Source organism: Furipterus horrens, unplaced genomic scaffold (assembly GCF_987537825.1).
Source record: "Furipterus horrens unplaced genomic scaffold, mFurHor1.1.pri manual_scaffold_1, whole genome shotgun sequence".
NCBI lineage: Eukaryota > Metazoa > Chordata > Mammalia > Chiroptera > Furipteridae > Furipterus > Furipterus horrens.
In genome coordinates, this window is record NW_028327171.1 from 175,321 (window position 1) to 191,754 (window position 16,434).

Sequence of the window (16,434 nt, forward strand, 5' to 3'; positions counted from 1 at the left end):
TCTGAGGCCACTGTGCGGCCTGGCCCCGGAAATCAGGCAAGAAAAAGAAAGATTAAAAGTATAAAGTGAGGGCATGGGTACATCTGACACTATTCACAGATGACAGTATATACATTACATGAGTGGAGAAAATGTACAGAATTCTTTGGATTCAATTAAGAGGAATTCACAAGGGAAAAAGAAAGCAGATACCTGCCCAGTGACACAGCCCTCAGTGTCGGACCTGAAGACATCGCCAGTTACGTTTCTGAAGAAACGGGAAACATAACCATGGGTTTCTATACACAGCGGTGTGTGTGTCGTGGTGCACGGGGAGCCTGCATCTCCCAGCGGAGGTGGGGTGGGGTGGGGACAGGGATGGCACCGAAACGCTCCTGTGTGTTCTGTATCCAACCAAGTTGCAAAGGAGAACGAAGGACTGTGATTTTGATACTCTGCCGATGAGTCTGTCCCACGGTCTTTACAGTGTCATCTCCTCCAGAGGAAATGCAGCCTCGTCATAACCCTCCTCGGGCACAGAATGTCCCTCCGTGAGGCTCGCTGCCCCATCTGAAACAGGTGCATGAGACACCTTGTCACCACACTGCCCTGAAGCCACGTCTGGCTCATCATAAGTGGTCTGGCCGACTGATTTCCCTCTTGGTCCAAAAGCACAGTAATGTCATCGAAGACACTTGACAAATTTCAAAGCACCTGGATATTGGGGCTCCTCAGTCACCCAACACAGCACAAGGCTGGTTCCATCACTCTCGCCCGCCAGCTGCCGTCCATCAGAAGCACAAGGACCCCCCGTACACGCTGAGGTTCCCACCTGCTGGACCCGCCGCACCTGGCCTCCTGAGCTGGGAGTACAGACATACCTGCCCCGGCCACCCTGCCTACACCCTGTCCTCCTCACCCTGTGGCTTCTCTACAATTTCCTCATAGAGGCCCTCGAAAGGCAGTTCCCCGACGGCGTCATATGTGGGCTCTCCAGGAGACACTTCAGAACTTCCCAGACCTGAGGGAGAGTTGAGCAGGGTCACACAGACCCTGGGTATGGACGTGTCCATGGCAGGGGAGGGAGGGACGAGTGGGACAGGAATTCCAGGCGGGACCCCACTCAGGCAGCAGAAAGGCAGAAGGCTCCGGTCAGGGCCTGGAAGGCCGCAGTGATGGGTCCTGGGCCCTCCATGCACCCCCGTCCCCTCGCCATCAGGCGAGCCTGGTGCTGCTGCCCAGTGAGCCTCAGCATGGTGTCCAGGTGGTTCAGCTCAGAGGCCCAGGGACACGAGGCCAACCAATGTCTAAGCCTCTGTGTTTGGCCAGTAAAAGGCCACTCACTGTAAGCAAAACCATGTGAGGACTCCAACACCAGTTTTGAGTATCTGCTGGTCTCTCCCACGTGGGCTGTAAGACCTGAGTGGGTGTTCATACCTTTGCGCTTGGCACGTGTCAGTCGGAGCAGAACCCGCAGGACCAGGAGGCCCAGGAGGAGGCCAAGCAGCAACCCCAGCACGGTGCCCACAGCCCTGAGCACCCAGCAGGCATCTGGGGCTGGCAGGGGGTGGGCGCCAGGCTCTGCGGAAGGAAAGACCCTGAATGCAGCCTCCGTGAGAAAAGGTGGCCCCCAGGGCCCACACCTTCATCCTCACAGGCCACCATGGGGATTCAGGGGTGTGGGGAGCATCCACTGGGTCCTGCTGGGTAAAGCACTCCAAAATCCCTGGTGAGGGCTCAAGGTTTCTGCTTTCATGGGCTGTTTCCCCCCCTTTTGGTAAAACAGTGACTATCGTGCTCCCAAAACAGAGGCTCCTGAGCAGCCCCATCCGGTGATGGTGACGCACAGGGAGCTACTCCCACTCCGTGAAAGACCCAGGCAAGGACACTGCGAGAATTGTGCCTACGGTCGTTTCTGGCCTCCGCACGCAGAACGAGGTGCAGAGCCTAGAGGTGACCCCCTCCTCAGCAGCGAACATGGATTGAGGGGAAAACACATGAGAGGTCCCCAAACCTTTCATGGAAACCACGAGGAAGCAGCTTATCACAACAGACTGCAGGAGGAGCCTTCCCACCGCCTGGCACAGACCCACCCACTCACGGGAGCAGCGCACGCCGGCGTCCTCCTTGTGCCCGCAGTCCGCGCGTCCCCACGGCCCCGTCGCACAGCCCTGCAGGGACGCCTCGCTGCCCCGGCAGCCCACCTCGTCCAGCCACACGGGCCCTGAGCCTGGGCCAAAGGCGGCCCCCGCCAGGGCGCTCACGGCCCCGCCACAGCCCAGTTGGCGGCACACGACCTCCGCGTCCGCCAGGTCCCAGGAGTCGTCGCACACGGTGCCCCAGGAGCCGGCGTGCCACAGCTCCACGCGGCCGGAGCAGCGGTCCTCGCCCCCGCGCACGCGCACCGCACCGTCCTCTGCAAACACAAGGGCCCGGATCAGCAGGCACAGGGCAGGCCGCACGGGGACGGGGGACAGGCACACACCTGGGCAGGTCTGACTGGCTGAGCAGTTGAGGGTCTCCCCGAGGTCCTGTAGAGTTCCTCCTGCCTCTCCTGTGTAGGGAATTAGGACGCGTCGGGTATTTGCAAGGTTAGCAACCTCAAATTCTGTGGAACACGTTTTCCCTTTTCTCTTCCCACCACCAGGAATTTCTGCTTAAGGAGGGAAAACGCCTGCGCATTCAGCCACAGGCAACTCCCAGGCTCGGGCAGCACACACTGCCCCGTGCATCCCCGAGCTGACGTCTGCCTCCGGGAAGCCTGCGGGGACCAGGGCTGCTGCTGTCCTCACTGCGGGGGGTGGGGGTTCTGAGAAGACTCCTGATGACCCACGTCAGCGCAGACCTTCAGACCAGCAAACCGCGGGATTGTACGGTGAAGTGAAGGCGGCAGTTTCATCCTCAGAACCGTGATCTCTGCAATGAGTCCCTGTGGGGGAGCCCTGGGGCACGGCCCTCAGAGACCCCAACACACACCCAGCCCCCCTCACCTGCACACACGATCCAGGCTTCCTCCTGGCCGGAGCAAGAATGCTGGTCCCAGGGCGCTGACGGGCACTGCCAGAGGGACCTATCGTGCCTGTCCCGGCACTGAATGGAGGTCACCCACAGGGCCCCGGGGGCCTTGCGAGTCCCGGCCCCAACGTGGAGCTGCCCCTGGGGCCCACAGCCCAGCTGCGCGCACAGGACTCCCCGAGAGGCGGGGCTCAGGCTCCGGCAGACACCGCCCCAGGTCCCGTTGTAGAGAACTTCCAGGCGCCCGGCGCAGCGCTGGCTGCTATCCTGCAGCCTCAGACCTGTGAGCCCTGCGGAGGGAGACGCGGTCAGCGAAGCCGCTCCATCGCCGTCCTGAGCTGGCAGGTCGCGGCCGCTGCACCCACCGGAGCAGAAGGCGCCGGCGTCCTCCTTGTGCCCACAGTCGTGCCGGCCCCAGCCCCGCGACGGGCACTGCCACAGCGCAGCCTCACGGCCCTCGCAGCCCAGCTCGTCCAGCCAGATGCGTCCGGCCCCGGCCCCGAAGGGAGCGGCCCCCAGGGCGCTGAGGGCGCGACCACAGCCCAGCTGCCGGCAGACCACGTGCGCGTCCCGCAGGTCCCAGCCGCCATCGCACACGGTGCCCCACGTGCCGCCGTGCAGCACCTCCACGCGCCCCGCACAGCGGCCGGGCCCCGCCGCCAGCCGCACCCGGAGGCTCCCTGCGGAGAGACCGCGTCAGCGCGGACCGGCCCACCGCGTGGATAGAGGGAGGCGCGGGGTCCTCACTCACCAGAGCACACGACGCCCACGTCCCTCGAAGCCCCCGCAGGCTCCAGCAGGGACGCAGACACGTTGCACGGGCTCAGGCGGGTCTCGTTGCCCAGGCAGCGCACGCGGCTCAGCCCCACCCTGCCGGCCCCACGCGCTGGCGGAGGCGCGTCATAGGCTCGCTCGGCCTCTCCGCACCCCAGCTGCCGGCACGCGACACCCGCGCCGTGCAGGTCCCACGTGTCGTCCAGGACGCGGCCCCACACGCCGTCCAGGGCCACCTCCACGCGGCCGTCACAGCGGCTCTGGCCGTCCAGCAGTCGCAGGGCGTGAGGGAGACCTGGGGAGAGGCGGCCGGTGACAGGAGCAAGCAGGGTGTGAGCGGGAGGGACCCTGGGCCTGTGACGGGGCGAGGACCGCCGCCTTCTCAGGGCCCATCGCCCTCAGCCCCCCGGGCCACCCTTCTTGCTGACCCACCTGAGCAGACCACAGCGGCCGAGTTCCCCAGGGCACAGGCGGGGGCCCCCGGGTGCTCACTGGGCAATTCCACAAATAGGGCTCCGTCCCAACACAGTGAAACCTGTCGGGTCAGATGGGAGCGTCCCCGTGCCCGAAGTGGCCTCCTCCAGGTGTGGCCACAGCGCCACCACAGTTGAGCTGGTGGCAGAGGACGGTGGCATCTGCTAAGTCCCAGTGGGTGGCACAGAGGGGTGCCCAGGCCCCCTGAACCTGAAACTCCACGCGCCCCTCACAGCAGCTGCTGCCGTTGACCAGCCGGAACCCTGGGGTGGGGGGAGGGGGCATCAGCATTGCTCCCGGACCCTGCAGACCCCATCCTTAAAGTGAGTGTTGTCAAGCAGCCCACTCCCGCACTTGGATGGACACACCGAGAGCAAGTCAACATCTTTGAGGAATGATATCGTAAATTACAGATACAGAATATCGAAGTGCACCCCTACACTACAGTAACGGTTAAGCTGGGGAAAACAGGCAAAATCAGCTTCTTTGGTAATCTCAACTGTAAGCAAAAACAAGGAGCCAGAATGAGAAGTGGAGTGGAATGTCATCTTCATGCAGCAGGAAGCGAGCTCTGCTCCTCTGCGGAGCCACTCCTCATGGCCTGTCTCTCCAGCCCCTGATCAGTGAGCCTCAACATACCCCCTGCCCTGCAATAGGGCAGGAATGCCTGAGACATGGTAGAGGAGGGAACCCCCACACTCCATCTCTCCTCTAAATAATATTGAGGCTTCTAAAACTGTTTTGGAACTCTAGTATCTACTCAAAAACTTACACCTGAGAAACACTTAATGAAGCAGGAGGTTGGCAATTTGGCTCTGCCACGCAAGAAGTGAGCACTAGGCAGAGGTGGACAATGGCCTCCTCCACCTGAAGGGATTCTCCAACAAAGAGCTGATATGCAAAGACCAAAAGACTTTCAGGGTTTGTTCATTGTTGGCTGCAAGCATTTAAAAAAATCTCTGGTAAATTTCCGTCTCACTACAAAGATAGCAAACAAGAGACCTACTGGTCACAAATGAGAAAGAATAGTCTTTACAAAAAGGAGTTGGGAAAAGTCGCTAGAAAAACAGCTGTAGCCCACAAGAATTAGCAACAGCAGATCCTGGGGTGGGGAGAGAACCTGGTTTTCAGAGAAGCCGTATTGTAATAATTGAACAATGTCTGGTTCTCAACAAAATATAAGATACATGCAAAGTATCAAGAAAGTATGACACATTCACATGAAAATAAACAGAAACTGCCCCTGAGGACACCTAGTCATTATACTTACTAGAGAAACACCTCAAATCAGTGTCTCAAATATGCACAGAGAGCTGAAGAAAACCAGTCTAATAATATCTTGTCACATAGGGAATTGCAATAAAGAGATATAAATTATTTTTAAAGGAACTAAAGAGAATTTCTTGAACTTAAAAGTACAATAATGGAACTGAAAAAATGAGTAGGTGGGCTAACAGAAGGTTTGAGCAGGGCAAAGAAAGAACCAATGAACATGAAGATAAGCTCTTTGGGATGATCCAGTCTGTAATGCAGAAAAACAAGGATGAGAGAAAGTGAATAGACTCAAAAAAAAAAAAAAAAAAAAAAAAAGAAAGAAAGAAAAAAAACCAGTGGAGCACCATCAAGAGTACCAACATACACATGTAGCCCTAGAAAGAGTGCTATAAAGAGAGGAGAGAAAAAGTGGTAGAGAAAATATTTGAAGAAATAATGGAAACATTTCTCTGGGTTTCATAAAAGACATGAATCTAAACATTAAGAAGCTCAACAAACTCTAAGTAAACAATACTCGAGAAGATCTTCCCTGAGACACATTACAATCAAACTGTCAAAACACCAAATACAAAGAGAGCCCCGAGAGCAGCAAAGGAAAAGTAACTTGACAGGTACAATGACCCTCAACAGCTGAACAGCTGATTTCTCATCAGAAACCATGGAAACCACGAGGCAGCAAGATGACATAGCTAAAGCGTGAGAGACAAAAACGTTACCCCAATTTATACATCCAGCACAGCTAGTCTTCAAAAATGAAGGGAAAATTAAAACAGAGCTGGGGAGATTCACTGGTAGTAGACTGTCCTAGAGGAAATGCTGAAGGGAGTACTTCAGGCTGAAATGAAGGGACAGAGACAATAAGCAAAGCCACATAACTAAATAAAGAACACTGATAAAAGTAATTGCATAGAAAAACACAAGCCGGCATTATTGTATTTTGGGTTTGTTACTCTCTATTTTTTCTATATGACTCAAAAAACAAATGCAAAACACAATAATTATAGATCTATGCTAGTGGACACACAATGTATAAAGATGTAACTTATGACCATAAAAGTATAGGACCAGAAATTGTATGTACCATTAAAGCTAAGTTGGCTTTAATTCCAAATAGAGTTTTAAAAATTTAAGGTATTAGTTATAATTGCCAGGTTAGCCACTAGAGAAAAAAACTTTAAAATATACCCCCCCACACATGATAAGGAAATCAAACTGGTACACTACAGAAGTCAATTAAGCACACAAGAATGGGAAGTAATAGAGGAACTGAGGACAATACATGACATATAGAAAACAAATAGCAAAATGACAGAAGGAAATATTCCTTCACTATTACTTTAAAAGTAAAAGAATTAAACTGTCTAATAAAAAGGCAGAGGGTAAGAGAATGAATTTTTTAAAACTTAGTCCAATAATATGCTATCTTCAAAAACACAACTAGACTACAAAACAAATTTCATCCAGAACTGTCAGAAAATTGTGTGGAAGTCCGACAACCAAGGATTTAAAGAAGCCACACTTACCCAGACGGGTGAGAGGTGTGGAAACAGGAACAGGTATGGTGAATGAAAAGTGGGAGGGAGACCTCGGGATCGAGGAATCCCAGCCCCAGCTCAGAGTCCCAACACCAGCAAGATAAGGCCCCGTAACTTCTGGCTGTAGAAACCAGTGGGGGTTGGGACAGTGGAGGAAACTGCATCCTCTTAAAGCGCTCAAAACAGACTTAGGTCTCACGCAAACCCACTCCCTCTGGGATCCAGCACCAGGGCATCAGCTGGAAGGGCATCGGTGGCAAATGGAAAGAAAGTGAAGTGCAATTGGGGATACAGCTTCCTCCCGGGCAAAATTCCAGCAGCCAGGTAGCAGCATTATCCCCTCTGCGAGCCCTGCCCCACACAGAGCCAGAGCGGTGACACAGGCTGCCCCACTCTGGCGATTACCTAAGGCTCCGCCCCATACAACTTAAGAGGTGCACTTTTCTACAACAGGCCACGCTACTAAGACAGGGAGTCAAAGCAGTTCTACCTAATACACAGGAACAACGACAGGAGGGCTGCCAAAATGAAGAAACAAAGAAACACAGCCCAAATGAAAGAACAGAACAAAACTCCAGGAAAAGAGCTAATGTAATGGCGATAACCAACCTATCAGATGCAGAGTTCAAAACACTGGTGACTAGGACTTTTGGCCAAAATGGAGCCCTAGACAGACACACTGCATCTCCCTCCACAACTAAGAAGGAATACAACTACCTCAAAACTAGAGATAACCAGAAGTTTCAGAAAATTGAGCTGCATGGCAGTCCAACAAACAAAGATATAAAGGAAAAATACTCATCCAGATGGGAGGGAGGGGCAGAGCTGGGGTGGAGAGAGCATGGTGTGGTGGTGGCAGCTGTAGTGGCAGCAGGGGCAGCGGTGGCAGCAGTGGCCTGGCAGAAAGCACAGTTACACACTTTAAAGAGTTAGGAGGGACACCTGTGAAGCTACCCCAGTGCCGGGCTGGGTGGAGCAGTTCACGGTCCCAGCGCATGGGAAAATGGAGCTTCATTGCTTCTGACTGTGCAGGCCAGTGGGGGTTGGGGTGGAGGGGGAGACTGCCGGTCTCTCAGCTTGTTTTAAGGGCCCCCATGGTCCTGGAATGTCTGCAGATCCACTCACTCTGGGAACAACAGCCAGAGCAATAGCTGGAGAGGCTCCAGTCCCATACGGAAGTGGGAGAAGTGCCTGGAGAGGGGGGCGAGTGCTAAGCAGGTGGCATTGTTCCCTCTCAGACCCCTCCCCCACACAGCGCCACAACGTGGTGAAACTGACTGCCCTGTACTGATGAATCCCTAAGGCTCTGCCCCTTACAATGTAACAGGTGCAACAGCTCTACCTAAGACAGAGGGGCAAACAAACACAGGAACCTGTCAAGATGAAGAGACAGAGAAATATTGGGACAACTGTAATAGCATAATCAATAAAACATATATTTTTAAAAAGGAAATTAAGAGAACAATTTGCTTTATAGTCACATAAACACTTACTTTCCCCTGAGCACCTGAGCCCAGCATCCCGGCTGTGCCCACACTGGCGCCTGAGCCCCCGCGGGCAGTGGAACAGCAGGTTCTCGTTGCCCACACAGCGGAAGGCCTCCGTCCACACGGGCCCAGAGCCCTGGCCAAAGTGGGCGCCCTGGGGCGTGGACACTGCCGAGCCGCACTGCAGCTCCCGACACACCACGTGGGCCGTGGCCTCGTCCAGGTCATCATCGCAGATGGTGCCCCAGGTCAGACCACGCCTCACCTCCAGGCGCCCAGCACAGGGGTGCTCGTCACCCACCAGCCGGGCCTCGATGTGTCCTGGGGGAGACACTGGACTGAAACAGCCCCTCAGGGGCTGGCACAAGATCTGCACGCCACTGGCAAAGTGACCCATTTGTGCCACCCACCCGTCAGTCCCATGGGACTGGAGGAGGGACAGGAGGACCAGGACCACCAGGTCTGGCACAGCCCCTAGGGACCTCGAGGTGGGCACTGGATTCCTGGGGACCTGCAGGCTAGGATGACCTTCCCATCCCTGGATCCCTGGGCAACTCACTCAAGAGTCTACAGCAAACACTCATTCCCCTCCCTGTCGGCCCTGCACCCCAAGGGCCCAGGGTCCCCAACTCGGTGTTATCCCTGTCCCCACTTGAACTGCATTTCTGGCCAGCACTTCAGTTTCTAAAAGACCACGTGGTCAGAGCCTGTGCCGCATCTGACACGGGAGGGGGCCATGTCCCAGGCTACTGGGCCACCAGGAGGCTCCAAGTTGCTGTCCCTCCCGGGGCAAGATGCAGGCTGGTGGGCAGAGGGTGGACAGACTCCTTCGCCTCTCCTCCAGGCAGTGGACGGCCCCTTCAGTCCCCGGCACAGCTGTGAGAGGACGCCTCCCTCTCAGAGGCGGGGTGTCCGTACCTGAACACACGACCTGGGCATCTGTCAGAAGGTCCAGAAAGTTCAGGTTGAACCAGCAGTTGAAGATGCTGGACTCTGTCCCCTTGCAGGTCACGACCTTAGGTCCCTGGCCCTTGGAGCCCCCCGAAAGGTGGGGTCCAGACACGTGGAGGGCTGAGCCACACCCCAGACTCCTGCAGAAGACACTTGCCTCCTCCATGTACAAGCCACACCTCAGGACAGAGCTTTGACTCAATCTGGTCTCAAAGGTCCCTGCACAGGGGCTGCCTCCTCCGCTGAGGGCCGCTCTCCCCAGGTTCCCACCTGCGGGCAGCACAGGGCCCGCCCTGCTGTTCACCTGAGCCCTGCTGGTCTAGGGCTTGCACCCCACTCCGCACACAGTGGCTCCCAGATTGAGAGGTTGGCTTTTTGGGGTGTAGAGCCCACGGTTTGTCTACTGCATCCCATCCCCACTGCCCAGTCCCACCCAGAAGGCCTCCAGGAGTGGATGCAGGAATGAACGCTAAGCACTGGGCTTCTGCCCACGCGGAGCCCAAGCCGGAGCAGAAGGGCCGTGGGAGAGGAAGACAGGGTCCCTTCACTTCAGAAGGTCGTGCGTCACCCATGGGCTCATTGCCTGACCATTTGGCGGAGGAGCCAACGGAACCCAGAAAAGACTGCCTGGCGTGTGCGACCCGTGTAGCGAAAGCGCAGGCGCTCCCCTTCCGTGCCACCCACCTCCGCTATTGTGGGGCCATAGCACAGCCATGGGGTGTGAGCGCCACAGTCCCGCTGTCCGAGGCTTCCCCCTGGGGGCTCCCTTGGGCTCGCCGCCATCTCCCAGGGCGCATACCTAAGCAGTGGGCGGCGCTGACGCACTCGCACACGCAGGCCCCCAGCGGCGTCCACGTTCCGCGGGCGCAGTCCCAGAGCGAGGCCTCCGTGCCCCGCACTGCACGCCCTGCAGCACGGACTGGTGCTGCTCCTGGGGCCACACGACATACGTGGGCGCGACGTGGGCGCCGCCGCAGCCCAGCTGCCGGCACACGACCTCGGCCTCTCGCAGGCCCCAGCGGTCCCCGCACACCGCGCCGCGCTGCCCGCCCAGCTGCACGCGCACCAGGCCTTCGCAGGTGCTCCCGCCTCTCAGCAGAGCCACCGACTTCAGCTCCGGCTCCGGCTCCGGCTGCGCAGCGGGGCCTTCGGCAAGAACACGAGGAGGGCGCTCATGGCAAAGATGTGCCCAAGAAGTTTTGTCCAGAATTTTCAATCATGGTGGTTTTGTATTGAGAGCTGAAGGGCACCGCAGCACAGAAAGGGCCTCCCAGATCAGACTGAATGATTGGCAGCCGCTGGTAAAGCTGAACTGTGTTTGGGAATTAAGGAGACGGTGTTTCTGACCTTCCTAAAACTGGCCAGGTTTGGTAGGGGGGAGGCGAGGATATGTGTAACTGTTAAATAAACAATTTTCTTTTCACTCAACTAAAGTACTAAGAGTTGTAATTCTGGCGACGGGCAATCGGACCCCTAACTAAAGACCCCGTGGGTTTGTTTTCAATTGGAGCAGCCCAGGGGTTCTGTAACATATTGACAAAGGACAGTGACAAGCAGGACACCGAGGGAAGTAAGGCAGCCGACAGAAGTGTTAGGCAGGAAAGCGGAGGAAAGCACTCTTGTAGCCTCATGGCAAAAGACAGGGAAGTGGCAGTTCACACCCCAACTCTCAAGGACTGGGACATCACATCAGTGTGACGGGGAAAATGTGTCCCCATAACCACTCTTGCAGTAACTGGTAACAGATACATGGAGAACTGAGAACCGATACCTGGCAAGCACACACAGGACAAGTGTCGAGCCTAAGAGTATCAGGTAACTGAGAAACCGGCAGCAGGTATCTCAGGAGCAGTCCGGAGGTAACGTGCTGAACATCGTTATCCAACGGTGACAAGGTTACAGTGCACTGGTGGCCTTTAGACTCACCGAAGTTGGTGCATCAGGAAATCGGCACCCGGATGCAACGATACCTGCGATAGGGTGTCCATGTGGTGATAAGCAGACAGACAGCAACCATGAGAGGACGCAACCGCAACCAACCAAGCACCCATCCCTAACAATCAGCAGTGCACGTCAAGGGCAGAAGCAGGAACCAGGAACTACCGGACCCTGATCGGTAACTGTAAACAGAAACAACAGTGCCAGAGGACGCTGGCATTCAGGCCACCTACAGGAAGCTGGAATTCCACAAGAGGACCACAACAGGAAAGCAGCCCTTCAGAAGGTGAGTCCATACCGTAGCAAACGGTGAGCCGGGATGCATGGTAGAGTCCAATGTAGCTCATCCCGGGATTGGGAAACCGCTGGGAGTGGGCAAAGTCCCTGTGCGGAATCGGGCCTCTTCACGCAAACTTCCGGAACACCTTGCGCTCTGCAGAAGGACCCCCTCATCCCTGGGTGAGAGCAGTAGGTAAGCAGCGTACAGACTTGAAGCAATGTGTCAGGGACCATCCTTAGGCAGTCTCTAACAACAGAATGTGGCTACAGGAGTTTTCCTTCTCATCCATGCACGTGTGGCAATCTGTCCCGCAACGCTGAAGTAGAAATCATAGAAGGCAACGACCGGCACAGCGAATCATAAAGTTCCGAGATGTAAAGTACGTCAGAAATTTGGAGCAGCCTCTTCTGGCTGTGGCACACTGCGGCTTCTCCTCTAGAAAGATGCTAGCTTCGTCCACTCCTCTCCACAACGTAATGTCAGCCGTAGTGCATCTCTTCATGTCACTGACAGTGCCGTGGACCCCGCTGGTCAGACCGTAGGGCCACAGACTCAGTTCCTGAGGATGCCAGACACCGAGCCACGGCCACATGCACACCGGGGAGCACTTCACAAGAAGCGGGCACAGAAGGATGATATTGTCCCTACCCCTTCCACTCCCATCCTCTGCACAGCCAGCGAGCAAACAGGGACCTGTGAGAAGAAGGAGAGTGGCGTGCACGAGCATAATCCAGCGCAGCATGCCGAGCGAGATGAAATGCACGGAAATTAATGTCGAAGGCGCCTGACCCCAAAGCGGCGCAGAAAACTAAGTGATAGCTGTGCCAAGCCTCGGCGAAGCATGCTCTTCCAGCGCTGGCGGCCCGCGATCCAAACAAGTCACGCCTGCCAGTGGCGTAACATTTGGGAGGAGAATCACATCAGAGGGGTGACTGCAAACTTCCGTCCCACTGCAGCCTTGAAGAGAACCTTTACAGAAGCAAGGTAACAAACAGGTTGTCGATCCACGAGCGATCACAAGGTTATAGTGAAGAGAAAACAGTAGGTGTCTGGCTTTCCTGTCAACTGCAGGACAGATGCAGTACTAAGAAAGGTCCGCAAGAGGGCAGCAAAGAGACGCACCCAGGCAATACTAACCAAGCAATACAAGCCAGGTAACCAGGCAACACTAAACTATAACGAGATCACAGTAACTAGATGACGAGGTAACCCTAACGAGGAAACCAGGAAACCCAGACCTGGCAACTAGGTGACAGCAACCAGGTAATCAGCAACAAGCTAACTAGTAATTGGAAACAGGTAACCCGAACCAGTTAACTAGTAACATGTAACCGGTAAACTAGTAACCAGGAACCGGTTAAGTAGTGATCTGTAACCGGCAAACTACTAATCGTTTAACCAGTAATCGGTAATCCATTATCTAGTAACCTAGCAAGTAGTAATCAGGGCCAATCAACTAGCAACTGGTTATCATTGATCTGTGATCAGTGATTGCTCAGCAGTAATTAGTAATCGTTGATCGATAATCAGCGAGCCGTTACCGGCAATCGATGATCGTTGATCCTTAATCGGTGATCAATAGACAGGTAACCGGTGATCGGTAACCGTTTAAATGGTGACCAATTACCTGTTAAACTTGACTCGGTAACCCAGACCGTAAAACCCCGACCCAGAACCACAGTGGTAAAACAGTAAGAGGGAATCCAGCAGTGAATCAGGCAGTAATCACTACCTGGCGACCATAACATGGAGACCTGCTCAGCAATAGCTGCCGACCAGGGAAGGAGGATCTGCCTACCAGTAATTGGAAACAGTGTTCTGTAGTGGTTACCTGAGCACCAATACCAAGTTTGCAGGCAACCACTGACAGGATACATGTAGACATGGACTTACCTGTAATTACCAAAGTTGTCCACAAGACGGCAACACAGAGTAACACAGTGTGCACTACTCGGCAGCAGCCCTCAGTAACACTGAAGAGTTCCCCTAAGCCATACAGCAGGCGGTCATGCAGGTGTGGCTCATTGGAATAAGTAGCTGCTTGATAACCCGGGAGCCCAGGGTTCGAGTACCAGACCTGCCTTAAATGCCCCTTTGGCCTCAGGTCAAACAGAAGGAAAGGATTGCTGCTGGTGGCATGTGCCCCCAACTTCCATCCCCACAGAATTCTTCCAAAACCAGGCACAGCAATTCACAGCATACTGACAGTGGGCGGTAACGTGCACAGCACTGAGGGAAAAAACACAGGCAATGTTCTGCTACATTGTACTTGGTACTAAAATCCTTCACTTGGCTGGAAAAACCAGCTCCCTCAAAGCTAGTGTAATGTAACTTTGGCCAGGAAGAATAGTGGAACTCGCTTACAAAATGGAAAGTCACCTTCAGCACTTAAAACGTTTTAGTGTTTTTTTTCCACGCATCTTTTTCTCTCCCTGTCCACAGAGGGGTAACTACACTCTGCCTCATGAATAAAACAATCTGATCCTGCTCTCTCTCAGTCTCACTCTGAGTACTGAATTCACCGACAATCCTGCAATCCACACTTGGCTGACTCTCGGGAAGTCTCCCTCCACAGCACGGGCCAGCGTCGTGAGCGGACTCTCTCAGCTCCATGACCTTTAGTAAATGGGGGCATCGCCCAGTCCAGTTCATACTCTTGCATGTAGGGTTTCATAGCAGGCTTCAAATAGCTTCAGATAAACCATATTAATAGCTTGGTGTCATTTCTATCATTAAAATAATCTACAAATGTTAGAATTCTTATTTTGTTGTCATAAGTAATAAAGAAGTCCTAAAATATCGGAAGGCATAAATCATCTCTCTCAATCTGCCTCAGTGGACTGTTCTGGAACACAGATCAATACAATGCTTTCACAAATCCCAAATCTGTAATTTAGAGTTTTTCCATTTTTATTTTTAAATATACAAAGAGATTAAACTATTAATATAAACATTTTCTCTCAAATACGTAATATTCACATGTCAAAGAAAAGGTTCCCAAACGTGTACAAAGCCATCTGAAGGTGAGCGGCCCGCTGTTCGGACGTCGCACCGGCCAGCGAGGCTTTCCAGGGCCGGTCCTGTGGGGAGGGGGCTCGCTGCCCCTCACGGCGGCACGGAAGGATGGGGCCCAGGCCCCGCCTCCGCTGCCCTTCAGGGTCACTTCCAGGGGGAAAGACATCTCAGAGGAAGGTCTCACGACAGAGTGGACAAGTGGATTTGTTGCTAGAGGTAAACCATTTGTACTGCAAAAACAAAACCCAACAGGCTTTAACTGTTAGAACAACTTTTTAAGGCTGTCATTTTACATCCACATCTAAAGTAATCTTAAAATGATACAGTAAAACGGGAGAATCCTGAAGTTTTGGCTCCTCCATTCACCTCTAAGTCAGTGCAACCCAGCACTGCCTCCAGAGGCCGGGCACGACGCGCCCCACGGAGGCTCACGCGCACAAGGCACGGACGACGAAGGAGGGCCTCGGGCAGAGCCGCGAACGTCATGTGATGCCACCAGAAAGCCGTGAGCTCAGATGCCAGCTGGCCCCCAGCCCCACTGCTTTGTCTCTTCATGGTCTCGGTCTCACAAGACCGCCTATGTTCTGAGTGCTGAGAGCTGTGTTAGAAACACCCGATGATTAAAAGGCTTTGATGCCACCATTCTTAGTAATTTACCCATTACCTCCTACAGACCAGGAAAAATCATCTTATTGTGTGTCCCATTAATCACAGTTGAGGTTATTGTTCACTGTTTTCTTTTCCAAAGTTAGCTATCACAGGCATATAATGTACATAAAATAATAAATTTAATTTCTTTTTAGACTCACCAAGCAGGCTGAGTGGAATTTTTTCTTGCATGTTCTACAGGCTTTTTTGGGAAGAGAATAGTTGAACCCATGAATGACTGAAAAACAGATCATGCAATCTTCAACGCCCTCAAAGCGCTTGTCCACATTGTTTTTCCATAAGGCCAAGCCTTCCATAATACTGCCATTCTGTTAACAAGAAGAAAAAAGAGTAAATATACACTGAAGACAACCAATTAGCTATTTTTATTCAACTTCAAAAATTTTAGTATGATTTGGAGAGAAGAGAATCTGTTTCACTATAGTCATATCTTTTAAGTTTTATGAATGTTGGTTTTTAAAATGACCACCCAGCCCTGGCTGCTGTGGCTTGGTGACTGAGCATCGTCCCATGAACCAAAAGGTCACCAGCTTGACTCCTAGCCAGGGCGCCTGCCTGGGTTGCAGGCCTGGTCCCCAGTGGGGGCATGTGAGAGGCAACTGATTGATGTTTCTCAAACACATCGATGTTTCTCTCCCTCTCTTTCTCCATTCCCCTCTCTCTAAAAATAAATAAAATAAAACCTTTAAATTGACCACTCAAGTTTTAGGAACCAGTAATCTTTCTCCAGTAAAGACGGACACGAAAAAACGTCTTCTGGACCAATACTTCAGGTTTACACAGTCTCAGCTCGTTGCTTGGTGGAACTCTTTGAATAATGCAGTCATTTAGACTTTCTCTTAACTGTTCACTGAAATGATTACTCACCTCATTTTCTCAGCTGCAACTTCATTATGGCTCTACAAATCAGCGAGTACATTTATTTTAAAATAATTTTTCTTCACTGTGCACTTTTCACAATGCGCACACAGCCCTGGCTGGTGTGGCTCCATGGATTGAGCACCAGCCGGGGAACCAAACGGTCACTGGTTCGATTCCCAGT

The 16,434-nt window shown here is 53.5% G+C and overlaps 2 protein-coding genes across 2 annotated transcripts in view; both read right to left on the minus strand.

Moving 5' to 3' along the window:
• Positions 1-340: 340 nt before the first annotated feature.
• On the minus strand, positions 341-11,775 carry LOC150020468 (scavenger receptor cysteine-rich domain-containing protein SCART1-like). Its single transcript, XM_090270913.1, is given in 15 exon segments — positions 341-549; positions 899-1,000; positions 1,417-1,560; positions 2,081-2,395; positions 2,465-2,533; positions 2,970-3,284; positions 3,360-3,674; positions 3,746-4,063; positions 4,201-4,251; positions 4,254-4,505; positions 8,546-8,860; positions 9,458-9,760; positions 10,290-10,385; positions 10,388-10,636; positions 11,727-11,775. Coding segments are annotated over 15 exon segments (2,982 nt in total). The 3' UTR covers positions 341-460.
• A 2,825-nt stretch (positions 11,776-14,600) lies between these two features.
• Positions 14,601-16,434, minus strand: part of LTN1 (listerin E3 ubiquitin protein ligase 1) — a 46,527-nt gene continuing 44,693 nt past the window's right edge. The window contains exons 29-30 of the mRNA XM_090270923.1: positions 15,533-15,700; positions 14,601-14,953 (exon numbers count right to left, since the gene is read on the minus strand). Coding sequence (XP_090127049.1) covers positions 14,891-14,953; positions 15,533-15,700 — 231 coding nt within the window. The 3' untranslated portion in view covers positions 14,601-14,890. The remainder of the gene's footprint in view (positions 14,954-15,532; positions 15,701-16,434) is intronic.